Here is a 19158-nt window from a genome sequence, read left to right as displayed (position 1 = left end):
TAGCAATTTATTATATAATAAATTTTACAACTATTACATTTATTTGACTTCATTATAATGAGTTATATAACCAAAATAATTGTTTAGTTTAATTAAATCAATTGAAAATTATTGACACATAAAATAACCGATAATTAAATAATAATATAAAATTCTATAGACTAGAAACGTTAATAGATGCCATTATTATTATATATATTTAATGTTAGGATTCTATTTAATAAAAATAAATTAAATGCTTTTTATGTGCTTTATAGTGGCCTCACTTATGTATAACTAACATTAAAATCAAATATAGAATGTTGATATTATACATGTCGTATTGATCTGAATCTTTTACTAGTGTAAGTAATTCCATCCACAAACACCGAGTTGATCTGACGACATCGGTGATGGAAGGTGGATATTTATTTATTCCAGCTTAGGCTCATTTAATTTCTTTTGACCAGTTATATATATGTATACTATTATTAACACAAAAACATACGAATTTATTTACCAATTAACAAATGAATAAAAACATTTCTTTAATTTTGATTTTGACAAAGTTGCATGTTCAATTGACTGTAGCAAATAAGAATGACCAAATTTAAAAACAAGCCAAAAGATTAATTTGAACAAATATAATTAGGTCTTTGTCGTTATAAGATAAAAAATTTAAGTATAACATAATAACGGTTTATCAAGAATAAACAAACATACATGATAAAGTATAATTAAAGATGATGTAGGTGCCGAGAATTAGTTAAAAAACTTACATATAATTTAGTCATTACACAGTTTATATACTTATTAAAATTAAAATTTAATAATAGGCTATAACTAAATTTTTGTAAACAGAAATAAAATAAGGAACATTCATTTCAGGTATGGCGTTAAAGTTATGACTACGATGACAATAGACTCAATTTGCATTTAAGCATTACAGTAGGGTCTTATCCGGTAGCCTTAATAGTACTAAAACATTTATGCTAAAATAAATCATTTTAACTTGCTATTCATTTGCTTATCTTCGAGAGAGAGAAAAAGACGCAAACAATTAGTGTGTTCCAGTTTAGTCATCAATTCTAGCATAAATGTATCAAATATTTTTAATCTCTGCTTTACTTAAAAGATAAGTATAATAGAATCTTTTCCAGCATTAAAAAGCATTGAAGTCATATTGATTCATCTAAAATCTAAAGTGTAACCTAAATTACTTTCCTCTATATATGTGTTTAATATAAAATAGGACTAAATACTAATCGAAAAAATACTGATAAGTTACCTAGTAGCTATTTTTTTTTTTTTAATTTATGATTCAGTTACGCCATTTGGACACAGCTAATTTCGCAAGTCCGACGTTTTATTTTAGACATTTTTTTGATAATTCATTATTTTGCTACCAAAAATATTCCTATGGCAAAAATATAAATATTATAACTATCGATTCTGATAAGAAAACACTAAAACCTTAGAAAAATTGACCGAAAATTAGCAAGCTACCTATTTGTTTTAAAGTGTTGGCGTTTAAAACAACCTTGAGTCAATATTTAAATTTTCAAAGTATGCCAATGTATATGAACTCACCTTATGCATACAATGGTTGTAAATCGTTATCAATTTTTAAATTTTGCACTTACAATTTTTATGAAGTTTTGTAGTAAATCGTATCGAATGTCCCCAAAGGAGTTTATAACTCTATTTAGTAGAGTAACGAGTAATTACGTATCCATCCTACAATATTAAAGAAAATTAATATTTTTTCTATTATGAAAAAATATGATGGAGTAGAAATTATAATAGGTCTTTGCATTTATTCCCCAATGAAACTAGTTAGACTTAGTTTAACTAGGAGATAAGTTACAAATTGTCCAAATAACGCAGCAACATTAAAAATACCGTCTTTATAATTAGCAGTAAATGTAAATTATTAAAATAACACAATACTTAATTTCTGCTACAATTTTCCTATAATTGAACATATGTGAATATTTATATCTGTAATATTTTTACTCAATGAGAATTTTTAATAATATATATTTCTTGACTGATTGGAATAACATTAGAAAAGTTAAGTAAAGGGGTTTGCTATATTCAAATTACTAGCTACCAGACTTCGCACGAATGAAATAAAAAAAAAAATGGTAATAAAACCTGCAATCCGATCGCAGCGCCACTTACCGGTTCCAAGCTAAGCCACCCAGGGACACTCAAACACGCTCAAAATATTCATCGGTCCAACCATTTAGAAAGACTTTAGTGACATACAAATTACGAAAGAATTATGAGCGTAAAGATGTTATTGGATTACAATTATTCGTGTAATATAGCAATTTTCTTTAACTATTAATGAAACTTTGATATTTAGAAATTTTTATCTACTACGATGTATATAACATAATTTAATAATGACCATGCAAAAATTTAAGCTGACTATTAACCTGAATTATTGTCTCTATCGACTTGTATTTTTTACTATTAGCCAACTTGTTATTATTAAAATACATTGTTTAACAGTGACAATCGTGAAAAAGTAATAAAAGTATTTTAGATTATATAGATATTCTACTAGGTTTGATTCTAAATTTGCTATATTCCCTATATTATCTTTTCCTTCATATCTATTTCATTGTTATTGCTTGTTGTTTAAACCTATAATAGTGTAAGGTTGTTTTAAACGTTAACGTTAACTATATGGTTTCTATTGTGAGTATATTACTTTAGCTGCGTTTACGAGTCACCATTAATTTTTTTTTAAATTGTAAATCGCTTTTACTTCCTGCTGTCACAATATTACTTTTGTACGTTCTAAGATTCAGTTTTATTACACTTACTAGCTGCGTGAAGAAATTAGCCTCGAATTATAATCAACGATTACTGTTAGGTGCATATGCTTTTGCAAATTCTTCTAAAACTTGTTTTACTATTTTCGGTTTACACGAAAGCCCGGTAGAAAATGTCTTAGGGCAGCCATATTTATTAAAGCAACTTTGTTGAGTTTGTTTGGTTCCCGAATTGCAGCATAAAATAATGGCAGCCTGGCAAATGCCTGGCCTTGCAACTGTTGGTGCTTTAGTTGAGGCTTCCATCTGTAACAAAAGCGTTCTGATCATAAACATGTGCGAACCGAACAAAAGCAATTTATAAAAGAAGCGATAACATCCTTTTTGATAGTTAATTATCTTTTATTTTAAAAAACAAATTTTCAAATTCAGCCAATTTAAAAAAACAAGTATATTACCACATACTATCCTTAATAGAACAAAACAATGTAGGTATAAAATCAATGTTATTTCATTCTATCGTATTAAATAAGTATATTACCACTAAGGTCTAACAGTTAGGTAAAACAGTGGATTTTATTATACATATAATATTAATAAAAATACGATGTCGGTAAAGTTATTTATTTAAATAACATTTATCCAAAAATTAATTTAAAATTCTGAGTATGTATTGGTTTCATTTTGATACAATTTCTAGTAGAATATTCTTGATTGTATTTTACTTCTGCTTGATTTTTTATTCTTGCAAGTAGAGTTATTACACTGTTAAAAGAATTGTATACATATTGTACATCAATATAGAGTATTTCCTCATCGGTACTATTACTTCTATTTGATTACAACTATTATTAATTAAAGTCTATAAATATGAATTATAATTGTGTTTTCATTTATTTTATTACTTATTAACAGTCTTCTTTTTTTGTATTAGAAAAAAAAAACTTTACTAGTTGTACAATGCCTCCGATACACTTTATAAACGGTTTTCTTATTTTAGTATATTTAAATGATAATAAGATTCGAGCACAAGACAAACAAGAGCGAATCGTTTTTTTTTTAAAGTTACTAAAATTTTCTTACCCCTGCTTGCGAGCTACCGTGCTCAACAGGTGGTGGAATTGGTACAGACTCGTTCGTTTCCATGGGAACAAACGAGACAGGTCTAGCGCCATCACTACCGTCATCTTTTTCTTCTATTTCTTCAGGCACTAAGCCCCAATTCATGTTAATGTCATCCATATCTGGCCATTTATCAGTCAAATTTACTATGGCAGGTTTTTCAGTGCAAGGTCGCACCTGTGGCATCGGGTAGGGAACCGGGTACGGGACGTAAATAACTTGTGGTGGCGGTGGAGGTGTTGGCGGTCGTTTTACGTATAAGGAAATTTCGTCCAATAACCGTATTATCCGGTTCAGCATCTCATCTTGATGACGAACGTACTCTCGTCTATTATCGTAATAATATGGAGAAAAGTCGTAATATGACTGTCTCGACTTTCGGCGATGTCTCATTTGATTACTATTGGAATCTCTAATGTTCTTTACTAAGTCGATGCTGTCGCTGATATCGGTATCGCGATCTTCGTCGAAGTCGTGTAGGTTTCGTCCATTGACGAAACATAACATCGGGATTAAAAATATTAAACACCTCATCTAAAAAAGAATAATCACTTATATTATTGTATTAAATATCGCGAAGTAAACGTAAATTATGAGAAAATATACTTTCAGTATTTTTGCAAAATTAATTAATACTCATATGGTACTAATTTATATTTAGATTTCTAAGGTACGTATTATGTCAGTCAGAAAATACGTATGTTATAAATTAATTAATATTTTTTATTCGAATAGGCCGCAGTCTGGTTATTATTAATTTAAAAAAAGAAAAAATATATATTTGTTAACTTTGACAGAATCCGTCGCAAGATTTTTTTGGAGAAATTTGGTACCATAATTTGAATACGCTTATATGTATATTTTTATGTAAACAAAGTATATTCAAAATGAGAATCGGATGCAACCGGAAAAAGAAAGCGCCCCACAAGAAACAGGTGACTTTGACGTTTGTCGTTCCATTCTGTAAAAATTCGAACGACCATATTATTAATTTAGTTTGTATGAAATCAAGTTATTTAATTGAATGAATATAAAGCTTAATCATTAACACCGTGAAATGGAACAATGTAAATTATTACATTAATAAAAAGCTATCGTATATAAAATCACGTTCAGTATAAACATATACAGTTTCATTTTGGCCTATCTTTCATTACTGGTGAAACCCATAGAGAGCGCAGTGTCAATAAAATATTGCCTCTCGGGTGCTCTTCCTAGTTTACTTAATTTACTTGTTACGGGCAAAATAAATAACGATTAATATTTTCCAATTCATTTTCTCGCAAAGTTTACTCAGCTGTAATTGGGTAAATAGCACTATTACCTGTATGAGGCCGTCTTCACCCGTAACATAAATACTGAACTACTTGTTATATAAACTAAATTCCCTTTAATATTTATCGGAACAGATGTGTAAACGACAATAAACATGACTGGTAACTATAGTCTAAGTAATGTAGGTCATGAAATGAATTAAGCTTTGTTTACAAACAAATAATTGAGGTAAATTAGGTAATCTTAGATATATTTTCTGACTGATATACGATAAGACATAAAAATATATTTAAATAACTTTATGACTACCATATACACAAACATATTATATATTGAAATAATATTATCGCTCTTTAACATATTTAAACTTAATTTAAAATACAAGCTTGACTTCTTATAAATGTCACACATAATTAACCTTCAAATATGTATAATTATAGATACCTTGAAATGCCACTTCAAACAAATGTAGGATAAATGTCCTCTATAACAGTAACTAGGTTTAACTTCGTTTTTATATCATTAACTGTTATTCGTTCGAATACACTTTAAATCGAGTAAAAGTAACGCGCACGAGTTTATACTGTTACGTTGAACGACTGACTAAAAGGGGGAATCGGCACGCGTGCTAGCACAATCGTTCAACTACTCACTAAATCAGTCTGAGTCATTCGCTCACTCATTATTTTATATATGCTACTACGATCTCTGGCGAGTTGCGTGTAAGAGGGCGCCAGTTATCTGTGGCATGTCAGTGTTGCATCTGTGAAAAATGTGTATATATTATGTGATATAATTTGTGATTCTGAGGCTGTTTCCCGTGCATTAGCAAGCAGTGGCATTAAATATAAGGAATTAAAGGAACGAAAGATTACGATTAACGTTCAGTACGTATATCGTAATTACTCGTTGCTCAAATTCATTCAATATTTTTGTATAAGATTTTTATTGTAGGTACTGAGTTACCTGGTAGTTTAGAACTGAAAATTTACTTATTTTGTTAAAGTATTATTTATTAATCAAAAATATTATTAAAACAAATTATCAGTCCATAAGTTACAATTCATAGTAATAACCTTGCAATCGTTAGTGATGGTAGATAAGGCTCAAAAAAGTTAGATGTTTTTTTCTGTTTGAAGCGTGAATGAGCCAGTGTAATCTCAGGCACAAGAGAAGCAACGTCTTCAAAGGCCATTGTGTTGTGATAGATTTGGCAGTGAGAAGTATGATACTATTTTTCGGTAATTCAAATGCCATCTGCAGGCGGTGGGCATCACTTCAAATTCATCATCATCATAATGTCTGCTGAAAAACGTCCACTCCTCGAGAAGGGGACACCCTAAGGACATACACGCATCCAACAACTCCTCACTTCAGTTCGGCAATTCTTCAATCTGTTACTTTGGTTTGCTTGCGCATTTTTTCTTTATTTCTCTGCGTCAGTCTCTCTTTCGTCATTCGATCTCGCAAGGAACCTCTGAGTATGGCCCTTTTTATTGCTCGTTTGGTGACGTTGAGCCTTCTTATGAGATGCACAGTAGGTGACGATGTATCTGTTCCGTAAGTGATGTTTTTGGGACGAGAACGTGTTACGTGGCTTGACGATCGCTGCCCAGCCGTTAGATCCGACCAGTTGGAAAATCAGTCTGAGAATTTACAGTGCATTTGTTTTTCCATAAGTAGAAATGTATACAATAAGGACCCATAGTTATGACCTGTGTGATACTTCGACTCCGCATGTATTTTATCATAACTTGCCGCTTGGTGAGGTTCAGCATCTTGGCAATTGGCGATTAAACTTAGACTGTCCATCTGTCAACTTCAGTCGGGTTTTGCTAGTATCATATTAATCTTCTAATAAACAGCATTGTTTGTATAACGTCAATATCGGCCTTCTTGTTTATGTAGTTATAAATATATTGTATATTGAAACTGGTCGGAGTCAATGTTTATGTGGTGAACTTGCTTAAATTAAAGTTTGTTATGATACTATTAATGCGTAAGTATTTTATTTTTCCTTATTGGTAACATAGTTGTAACAATAAAACTAAATATACTACTATATTCAAAAATATATAAATAAGCAACTATGTTCTTATGTCGTCGTAAAAGACATAAAGCGATTACAGGTGTGCTTAAAATATACGTGTTATTTTAAAAGCATACTTGCTTCATTTATTTATTCACGAAGACGTGTCTCAACATGAAATTAATTTACCTTATAATATTCTGATTGTTGCAATGTATTTATTTATTTGTTAAGGAAAAACAGCAGCGGTATGCAAAATATTCCAGATTGGACGTATTGAAGGCCTTCGATCGCGTAATTCACAATCCGCTTCTTTCGAAGCTTCCTTCCGATGGCTTTCCCAGGAAATTATGTAACTCGATCGTCAACTTTTTGGAAGATCGGAGTACGAAGTTCGTACGAAATTCGGTATTCCATCACCTACTCTGTTTCAGCTTATCAATCACATGTTCCAAATCGCTTATATTTACTGAAATGCTGTCGATCATCAAAATAATGAGTAATAAATTGGTTGCCACATATAAATGTTTTCTTGAGTTTCCTAATCCACTTCATAAGCAATTTTATTGTAATGATTACTAAATAGCAGGTGTAAGACTGTATATTGCTCGCATCGCTTTACCCCAACCGCTGGACGAATTAATATGAAGTCGATGACAATATGAAGAAATACAATAACTTCATTATAATTTTGTTAATTATTAGAATATAAAATGCATAAATGATTACTCAGGTTTAATTTACGTCGATGGAAGAGGCGGGTATTATTATTATTTGCTATTACAATTATTAATTACTTAAACGTAATAATTTATTGGATTTATCCTCTTAAAATGTAAGAGGAAAAAAATGTTGGAAAAACATCTTCACAGGGACAATAGAATTATTTATGTTCCAAATTTTACATACGTAGTATATGATTGTTATGGAAAGTAACTCAACATAAATAATATTAATAAAGATCAAAAGTGGTTTGGCCTTTGCTGTTTAGTGACATTTTCTTTTTTGTTTATCATAATGGTATAATGTAAAAACATCGAATAATAATATGGCATTAATAATTTATTAATATGTTTTATTACATTATTATTAAATAGTGATGATACTGTTATAATGCATGGCTTATTAGACTATGTTTAATTTCAAGATAATGACGTATTATATGGAGCTTCCATGAAGGGCTCCACAAACGATCTAGTAATATTAATAATATTAAAATAATCAATTCTTAAATTGCAGCACTGTGTTTACTTCATAAGCCAAAAAAATAGTTATAGATTGCTGTTCTACATTACAATTCAAAATAAAATAAAACTAGCAACTATATAAAATTTTTGTTTTATTTTTTTTAAATAGTCATCTTTAAATTAGAACGAAGATGACATTCTAATTTAGCGATGTCTACTAAAAAAAGAAGATCAGTTGAAGAACCACTTAACTTTTTATTCACCGTAGCCAATCTCAATAATAATAATAATTAGCGCCAAATGCGCAAAAGAGCTTGTAGAGCAAAAATTACATGCTCACGAACAAAGGTTTTCACGAGAATTTACTTTACGTGGTTGGTTTTAGAGGCATGGAAGGATAATATATAATTTTTTTTTATTTTTGGACGTATTTATTGGCTCGTATTATTCTAGCTAATAGAACAAATTTGAATACAGAAACTCAAGATTAAGACTTTTAAATGAACAACTACACCAACGTGTTTAATATAAGTTCAAATGTAAATATTTATGTAGGTACATATAATTGTTCTAAATGATTTATATACACTTTGACAAAACGATTCACGAAAGTCCCGTTACTAAGAAGAATTATTGTAAAGCTTTGTACCTACACTTTTTTCGGACAGACTACACAATGACAAAGAAAAACGTTTAATAAAACTATTTAAAATTATTAAACTATTATTTTGTTGCTGCTTTTTTAGTAATTTTGTGTCCTGTTCTACAACATCTTTGACTTGCCCACTAGAATATTTCCAGCCATTCGAGCGAGTACGTTACCTTACGGATATTTACATAACAGGATTAGTTGTACTGGTAATATTATCCAGACTACTGTTATTTATGAATAATAGCGACTAGAATTTGCCGCACATCGAAACTTTATTAATGGATCTAGAATTAACTAGAAGCATCTACACATACGAGATGATTAATACAGGTGTTATTCTCAGAGCAACCAACCAGTGCTAGTCATTAATCTTTCGCTTGGACCACCCAAATATATAATGACTATTAGTAAATAATAAATATAATAGTAATAATATAATTGCATTTCGTTGTATAATACTAGAAATGCTGTATAATATTGGTTCTGAATGTTGTTTCATTTTGAAAAACTCGGATAAAATTTTCACTTTTTTCTATAAAATAGTTTTAGGAATGGGTCACCTGATGATAAGTAGTCCCAAAGACATTTGCACCGTAAGAAATATTAACTATTCCTTACAAGACCTAGGCACCAACTTTGAGAAACCCGTAGTTATACTGGGTCATTTGCCGTTTAGACCGGAAAACAACAATAATGTATGTAAAGAGTGGGTGGTACCTATTCTTGAAATGTTGGAAAAGAGTAACTATTGAATTTCTTGCCAGTTCTTCTCGATAGAATCTTCATTTCGAACCGGTGGTATAATAATAGTTTGTTAAATGACGATTCAAAAGTACTCGTAAAGACCTACTTGAATAAAGCATATTTTGATTTTTTTTCTAACGGGTTTGCACTAAGCCCTACTACCAAGTAAATTCACTGCTAGGCTAGACTCGCCCTTCTTTACAGGAGAAAGCTTGAACCTTAATTCACACATGCATTCATCTGATACGTGCAGTTTTGTTTGTGATATTTTCTCAACCAACAATCACAATGTTGAATTATAAACACAATAAATCACTAAGACAATTGAAGTTTAAAACTACTCAATTTTATATGAAGCCATTCTTCTGACCCATTTTAGCTCCAGTGGCTAATCTAAGGGATTTCAGACGCAAGGTTTCTACGTGTTATAAAGCTTCAAGGTTTGGGAGTGTAAACACTGCAAGTACCCAGCTGATATTGAGAATTTCATGGTAGAAACCCAATGTTTTTTTAAATGTCCCGGGGACTGAACCTAAGGCCACAGGATCTTCAGCTCTATAAACTAGTCAATAGACCAACGGATTAATCAATTAACGATAAACGTAAATAAATTTGTTACATGATTTGTCAAATTCCAAAATGCTTAATATAGTTTACTTTACTTTACTTATACAAGAGAAGTAATAAGAACTGAAGTATCACTCAGGAAATCAAATGAATTACTGTACCCTTTTCATGAAATTGAACGACTCTCTTCTCTGCTTATAAATTGCCGTAAATGTTAAAAAGAAATATAAACAAGAAATTCTTCAGTCCTATTTCGCACTTTTAAATAGCCCCATAGCTGGATGTTTAAGAGGGATTAATAGAGGCTCCCACTCGTAAAACAATGGTACCGTTATAAAAAGGATTGCGTCAGTATGTGCTCGTACCTTGCATTCGCCTCGATAACTTGGCGTTCATTCACGATTGTTGGAACGGAAAACAATATGGAAAAAGCATCGCTTACATTTAAATAAGTAAAATAAGTTATTATAATATAATATAATACAAGTGGTAAATGGAAACAGAAAAAGTAGTGATTCTAAACCAGTATTTCAAATGCATATAAATTAGGGAGCGATGGAACAGATACGAATGGAGGCCCATCAACCTTGTGTGGTTTGAGCATGATATTTGGTTTTCCGCTTGCGACGTGAAATTCGCAAGTTCGATCCTGACCCCTTGGATATTGTGGTACCCGATCATAAATTATCAAAAAAATGGCCTTTACTTAAGCATAAGCTTAAGGGAAAATAGGAATATATGAGTTATTCTTCGTCAATGACAATTATTGTTTTAAATAATTATTATTTAAAAAAAAAGTAATTTGTATTACTTTAGTTTATGCTGTGTGAGTAATTCTTCATCAATGATAATTACTGTTTTAAATAATAAGTAAGGCATAGTTAATATATCTTACAGCACCCGTGTCTTTGCTCACTGGTGTCCACTTACCATCGGGTAGCCCATTTTTCAGTCAAGTATAAAAATCAGTAAAAAATAGTATTAACCTTAGACAGTATGTTTAATAAATTCCTCTTTCATATTGCTTCGTCTATTGCTCTACTTTATATCATTAATCTATGTGTTACTATGCCTGCCTCGCTTTAGCAATAGTTTCTTTCGATATTATGATGTTTAATCTGCAATTTATATACATTTACAACTAGTTTCAAACTCTTGCGTTTAATCATAATCGCTCAAAAACACCATTAGACGTGCAGTCGGAGCACGACAACTTCTTACTTATCACTTAAGACTAAGTAACGAAATGCACGAAGCAATCAATGCTTGTATTTCTTAATATTTACCATAGTCACTATGAAATAATTAAATGATACTTTTATTATATATGGGTAATTTTATAAAAGAATTCTTAACAAATCAAAAACGATTTCAAAGTCACATTGGATTCGGTAATTTATTATACTAATAGGTCGTTTAAAATAGCTACACGTAACAGTTGTCGGTATATAAATTAAAATGGCGCCATACTATCGTAAACATTAATTTTACTCGAAATATAATCATGTGTACAGACAGCATCATAAAAATTTACAACCTGCAAACATTTGCTCCAACTTTGTTATTTCGTTTCAGCTTGGTTACGTTCTTGGTTAATAATATTAGGAATATTCGAGCAGTTTATGATTATTAATCTCTTTATTCTATAGTGCAAACGAAAACATACCTAAATACTGGAAAAAACTGATAAATTATATAATATGTGCTTGCTTATTTGAAATGTAGACCAAGACCAGCGCTTCGTTTTATTTATATTCATCAGTTATACATTTAATATAAGAAATTAAATTATGAATGATCTATGAACTTATTTAGTTATTATTTATACAATGAACGAGATGGCCCAGTGGTTAGAACGCGTGCATCTTAACCGATGATTTCGGGTTCAAACCCTGGCAGGCACCACTGAATTTTCATGTGCTTCATTTGTGTTTATAATTCATCTCGTGCTCGGCGGTGAAGGAAAACATCGTGAGGAAACCTGCATGTGTCTAATTACAACGAAATTCTGCCACATGTGTATTCCGCCAACCCGCATTGGAGCAGCGTGGTGGAATATGCTCCAAACCTTCTCCTCAAAGGGAGAGGAGGCCTTTATCCCAGCAGTGGGACATTTACAGGCTGCTAATGCTAATGCTAATGAATGTTTTTAGTTTTCTTAAAAACAATCATAGTAGGCTACTAGTTTCATCAATAATTCAATTCACGAATTTTCTAAAACAAATAAAACAAAATGAAGTAAAACAATAACAAATAAAATGGAAAGATAAAAAAAAACTCAATTTTAATTTTCTTGCAAGTAACTAGATTTTTTATCACTACATGTTATGAAACAAAACCTCCCGCCGCGTCTTTCTGTCTTTCTGTCTGTCTGTCTGTCTGAGCGCAACAAATAAAATGAGTACTAACATAAATCTGCGGGGAACAAAACTATATATATAAAACATTACATTACCTTCTTGATCGTTAAAATATTAATTTAACGATTAAATCTTTATAAAAACAGTAACACCTACTTATTTTTTTGCGACGTGGGTTCTTTATTTAACTCCGAAAGGTTGGAACACATGTGTTCGTATTATGGTTAGTCGGAGTCTTGGATGTCGTGTACAATGTCAATGACATCATAGTCTCGGCAAATTTAGTGTCATGTTTTAAATTTAAGAGCAACTTTTTCAAATTTGATCTAGAAACATGTGTTCTCATTATGATTAATTTGTTTATTAGATTTTGTACAAAGACATCACAGTCGCGACATGTTTATGGTCATCCTCTAAATATCAAAGTAACATTACAATTTTAAAAATATTTTTTATATACTAATTTCGGATGTGCGCATGTATTTAATTGATACATTTTTGGTAATATATGCCGATATAAATTAACCCCTAACTCAATTTATAATATGTTAGAAATTCGACTTTACACGAGTGCGATTCACTAACAAAGAGAATGTGCAATAAAACCGCAAGTAAATATCATTGGCATGGTTATTGTAGGGTCAAAGACTAGACATATACCCTCTGAGAATTCTCAATAACAAAGGGTACCAAATAAGTACTCTCTACGTGATGGTACAATATGTATTGAATGTATATTAATATGGTATTTGTAACGGAGCCTAAATAGTAAGCCTTCAAAATACAATCTCACGTCAGTGGCTGTCCATAACAATAATAAGTAAATTGGTGGGTAACTGAACCGCTTAATACACTAGGTTCAGAAAGCAACAGAACTACTAGATCATATTATAAATGCATTTCTCGAGACCCTTATAAACGTAAAAGAAAACCAGTAAGATCAGTCCACCAAGTCAACAGCCGTGCGCTTACGGTTGAGGTTGAGTTAGCTCTAATTTCTATGTATGAGTACTTAACCACGTTTGATGAATCTTAGCCAAAAGGGGAATATTTTGGCTAAGAAATGAAAGGAAGGGCCGGTTGCACGAAAATAAAAACAAACTTGACATTACTATTTTCGGTTATAACAACACAATCTTCCGACAGCTTGCAATCTCGACAATGGATTAGATGTAATCTAATGATATTTATAATGTTACGGTGACATATACAACAAAGGAACAAACAGCGCTCCAACGCAAACATTTTACCGCTATATGTATATTACGGTCGCACGGAATCGTAGATACACTACGAGTACTAAATATATTATTACAAACTAAAGTAACGCGCCCACAAAAGGGGGACTACATAATATCAATGTCTATCTTCACTGTAGCTTTGAAAAGAAATCGAAAAACTTTAAATTGCAAATTTTTAAAATATATGACTAAAACCTTACATCATCAAAATATAGGAAACGCCCGTGACGGCAAATTATTTATCTGAAGTAAGACTAGGTAACTCTTACTCACTCTGAAGAGATATTATAATATTGTAATATGTTGACACAGTCATGGATTATAACAACTAATGTTTAATTTATAACAAAATGAATAGCTGCACAACAGCTACGTATATTATGCTATTCGCTCTCCTTTCAATCTTACCAAATAAATTTAAGTAAAAGAAAAAAACGGTAATAAAAGTATTATATTATGGTTAATACTTTTCGTTTAATACTATTATAGATTACTAGTAGTTTATTAAAATGTTTTTTTTCCTGTTACTCCCATATCAAAGTTTTGGGCTTGGGCTGGAACTTTCGAACACAGAAGAAATTCTGTGAGATCATCATAGACTTGAAGGTGACAATCTAAATCTTTCCAGCTGTACCCAGCTATGTGCGCGGACCAAAACGCACTTGATAGGCTTTAGAGTAACAATGTAGTTTCATTGATAGAGCTCTATGCAATAAAAATAGCTCGTAGATCAACGAATGCTTTTCTTCGGAAAGTACGCCACGCTTTCGGCGTACTTTAGAAAATAGTACCTACCTCTAATTTAATATAAAATGAATTTGAAAAATTTAGTGGTTTATTCCCATATAACTATGATACATAAAACTAGAATACGCAAGTAAAAATAAAACATTTATTCCAATCGGTGCAATTATATACATAACGGTAATATATACACGTGTTGTGTGTATTGAGTATTTTACAATAGATATATAGATATATATATATATGTATAGATGTAAATTGTGATTTCAAATAATGTGACAGAGAGGTCGCAGATATTAATTAAGTTTCCGTCCTCGTTTGAACTAAATTTTAATTGATTAAACAATTAGTTGCTTAGTGAATAGCTTGACAGCAGCTAGACGAGGGCCAAGAGAGCCGACAGGAGGTTTTTACCAGTCATTAAGAGATATTATTTAAATTTTCTCGAATTTCGACTGAAATAAAAATCTTGTTCTGTCCTTAATTTTTACTAAATAAATGTTACTATAAAAGACAAGCCAAGATGGTCCAGCTATGAGAGAACTCCTGATAATTAACTTATTTTAATATTGTTTTTATATTTTTATATGAAATAAAAATATTTTAAATCAACTCTTAGGACACGTATTTTTATTGGCATTGGTATTGAATATTATGTTCCTTAGCGAGCAAGTCGATTTAACAAAAGGTCTTTCGACAAATGGTTTTAAAATGGCACTTCTTAGTCATGGATACAATGCATCTCGAAGTACGAAAGAATTTCAATTAGTTTAAACATTAAGTTGGTATTTGTATATGTATGTAACTCTTGAACTCATTATTTCCCTGCTCAATTAAGTCAAAGAAAAAATCCACTTTCTGGATCTCTACTTTCAATTAATCTTCCACGAGAATACATTTCGGGACCTTTTCTTATTTTGATGCACTGAAATAACCGATCTTCCTGTCCATGTTAAAGCTATTTGTGATATTTTACGGCTTGAATAATATGATAATACTTCATTAAATTTTAAATTTAACAAAAAAGAGTAATTATTACGATGAGCCTTACCTAATTTTAAAAACAAAAATTGAAATCTATAAACAAGCGTGATCTCAATGTAACTGATACTACAGTATTTTTAGGAATCACATTATACTCGAAACTACACTGGAATCGTTATTTGTCGTCCCTGACATCTCGTTGCCGGGACATTTCATGTGAAGCGCTTCACGTGGAATCCCCACATCAAAAGGACTGGTCGGACTATTTATAATAGTGGAACTCGAAAACTCTTTTGGGACATTTTTGAAAAAAAAGGTACGATTACATATGCGTCATTTTTAAACGTATAATTTACACAACATACATATTACATATTATATTTGTTTGAGTATCAGTCTTTTTATAATATATATGGATATTTCCGAATTCTCAGTATATTCTGGGATATGGTACCTCTTTCTTTCATAATAAATCGAAGATATTGTTAACTTTGTCAATTAACTTATATTTAATAAAAAAATATAAAAACGTGATAAATAAAATTTTTTACGCGATATAAGCTCATTGACTAAAGTTTCTTTACGGCCTTATAATTATCACGTAAAAAATGTCGTATTAGCGTGAAGTAAGTATTCTTTTGATATTCTTACAAGATAATCAAAAATTTTACTTTAATAACAAATGTAATATAATTAAGGGAAAGAGGGGGAGATCTTTACTTTAAGTTAAATCCTGCAACGTGACGATACAAAATACCTTATTAGGCACTATCATAAATAAATAATTTTAAATTTAAGTTATTGTTTTCAAATTTTAGTTAAGTCAATAGAAGTTATTCATAAGAAGTGAGAAATTACATATACATAACCGTTAATAGGAAATCAGACGTTTGATTAACCATATTCGCTACGAGGAATATTAATTCCCACAATTATTATCACACGTGCAACTAATAGATTCCTACTTATCAGTTTTGCTGAATCATATATCTATAATAATATTTCGCAACGTATTTTCAAAGTGACGTATTGGTTTATTTTCTGACGTTACCGATTTAACAAACATCATACATACACAGTCTTACTATTATTAAGTACGACTACGTATCTGCAATATAGAATTATTTTTCAATTCAAATATAAAAGGAATTCGATTTTGTTTTTAATTTAATGAATTTATTTAAGATAAGGTATTCAACAATAGAGTTTTCTTATTTTTTAAGTAGGTAATTTATGTATGTTTTCTTTACATTCGGAATATTTGTTGTATAACAAATAATAGTTCGATGGTATGCTACTTAAGGCTAAGTTAATGTATGTTTTATAATATATTTACATATTTATATTGGATAATAGGGCTTTGGCCGTCTGAGAGGGTACCACCCACTCACAACTTGTTTTATTAATTTCGGTTTGAGAAGTAAGTATGGTTTGGGAGGCCAGTCTACATACAAAACAAGGCTTCTTTCTATATTACGCAATTTAAAATTTACCGGGAAAAATATTATTAATAGATATAAACGTGGCCTACGCTAATTGATGTTTTAGTAATATTAGATTACATTCGGTGTAATATTATTTTCATTTGTATTAAAATTATAATATTCAACTGGTTGAAATGATCGGTTTTATTTACTCCCTTGTTAATTCTTTCCTTTAAGATTATTTAAATAAAGATGTTTTATAATTGTTTTATTCGTACTGTTCATGTTAAATAATGAATTCTTATTTCAGTCATACCATACAAGTGTTTTGTCCAACCATGTAAAATTTCCTGAAAAAAACAACTTGTAAAATTACAAATCGGAGGATAAGCGAAATTAGTTCTAATTCAGCTTATATGATTCAACATAAAAAAACTAAACAACAAACAAAAATTGCAAGTTAAATAAGAGTTTTTAAAAATGCATTCAAAATGTACTCACTATATCGCTGAGGTTTGGTAGAGGCCTTAATTAAAATCGCTGGTGCAGTTCACAGTTGTTTGACAAAATTGATGAAACGTTTATAACTGCAAGCGACGTTAAAGAATTTCAATCAACAAATGCTTTTAAGCTAATATATTAGGATTTAACGTATATTTATCACTTTTTCAGTTTTTCCAAAAAACACACATTAATATTATCGGATAAACCAATTGTATCCCCGAGAAGTCGTTTACATGAAATGTTTTTTAAAAAACTAATTTTCTTACTGGTAGTCGAACAATTAGATTTTAAAAATAAATCAAATCATTAGATCAAAGGACTTAAATACAATTTGCAAAAAAAATCGATTCGTATCACATATACAGGTTTAATATTATACTACAAAATATAACAGACGTTTAGAAAGGATGCAACAAATTAAAGTAATTAATAACAAATCTAATGGAAAATAAATTAAACTAATCCCGTAAATTAAACCGACCATGACGTAAATTTCCGCAGAATCCATTGCTAACCTATAGAACGCATGACGCGTTACTCAGAACTTCCGTTGATTACATTCAAATAGTTTAAATACTGCTAAGAGTTCTATCGGCATGTATCTTGTTAAAACATTTTATTGGAATACCGTTAAACACTTTACAATTCATATAGAAGAGCATAAATTACATATTTTATGTGTAGAATATTTATTGCCTGTTTTGGAAAAAAATACTTTAAATTGTTGCTACAATAAGCCATACGGTCAGATGTAAACCTGCGATTTTTACTTCACTACGCAACCCCTTTACCGTTGAGCAATTGACGTTGGAAAATCTATTCATAGTATATAATATTATGAAATAATTTAATAATAATAAATTATAGTATAACAATCTTACTGTAAATTTTTTACTTTTCATATTAATTATTACACAACAATTTTAACCTACAGCACAACCGATTAGTAACAATCTCGTCCGGAAAATATTACGTGTCTTAATATTTTCATTTATTAAAAAAACATGATTGTTCTTATCATACTGAAATCGTGAAACATAAGCGACTTTTCGTAGATATCCTGACACTTTATTGAAAACCTAAACGGTATTATTTTTATTAAGAAAACAAGTTTATGATGTTTTAGTTTTTCAATTTTTCATGTCATAGACATTATGTGAAAAAACTTTTTACTATTAAACAACGGACAATAGTGTCATGGTTCTAAGTGTCACTATTTTTAAACAATTATATCATAAAATATGAATGTAATGTTTGTCTATTCCCGTACATTGTGATGGACAATTTCGTTCACCCAAAATATTGCTGCGGCCTCAAATAAAGCATGACGTCATTGAACCTTGAGAAAATTCTATTCAGTTAGTGTCAATCACCTTGCTATTGGTATGTTTACCAAACTACGTCGGTTCCATACCGACGGTCGTCTTATACTAACGAACTATAAGTAAATATATTTTTTTATTAACATCTATAATATGTCAACATAAATAGGTGCTTGTGGTAAAACTGTGCATTTTTTGTACAATATCTCGCAGGATAATAATGTAAAAAACAAAGAGG

At 30.4% G+C, this 19158-nt stretch overlaps 1 protein-coding gene across 2 annotated transcripts; it reads right to left on the bottom strand.

The window, feature by feature from the left end:
* Positions 1-1247: 1247 nt before the first annotated feature.
* On the bottom strand, positions 1248-5839 carry LOC125065157. Of its 2 annotated transcripts, none has more exons than XM_047672630.1 (3): positions 5607-5838; positions 3849-4421; positions 1248-3071 (listed from the first exon to the last, which is right to left on the bottom strand). In XM_047672630.1, exons 2-3 carry the CDS (start codon positions 4419-4421, stop codon positions 2850-2852), a joined length of 795 nt encoding a protein of 264 aa, XP_047528586.1. In that variant the 5' UTR covers positions 5607-5838; the 3' UTR covers positions 1248-2849. The 2 variants fall into 2 exon arrangements, with proteins under 2 accessions (XP_047528586.1, XP_047528587.1); XM_047672631.1 differs by lacking the exon at positions 1248-3071 and adding an exon at positions 3412-3530 and having other exon boundaries at positions 5607-5839.
* Positions 5840-19158: the final 13319 nt, after the last annotated feature.

The sequence above is a fragment of the Vanessa atalanta genome, chromosome 7 (genome assembly GCF_905147765.1).
Source record: "Vanessa atalanta chromosome 7, ilVanAtal1.2, whole genome shotgun sequence".
Taxonomy (NCBI): domain Eukaryota; kingdom Metazoa; phylum Arthropoda; class Insecta; order Lepidoptera; family Nymphalidae; genus Vanessa; species Vanessa atalanta.
Note: the sequence above shows the minus strand (reverse complement) of the source record. Positions and strands in the feature narration are given on the sequence as shown.

Coding starts and splice junctions, on each gene's coding strand:
- LOC125065157 (XM_047672630.1), bottom strand. CDS start 4,421: ATGAGGTGTTTAATATTTTTAATCCCGATGTTATGTTTCGTCAATGGA. Junction 3,072..3,848: donor ACGGTAGCTCGCAAGCAGGG/GTAAGAAAATTT, acceptor CTTTTGTTACAG/ATGGAAGCCTCAACTAAAGC.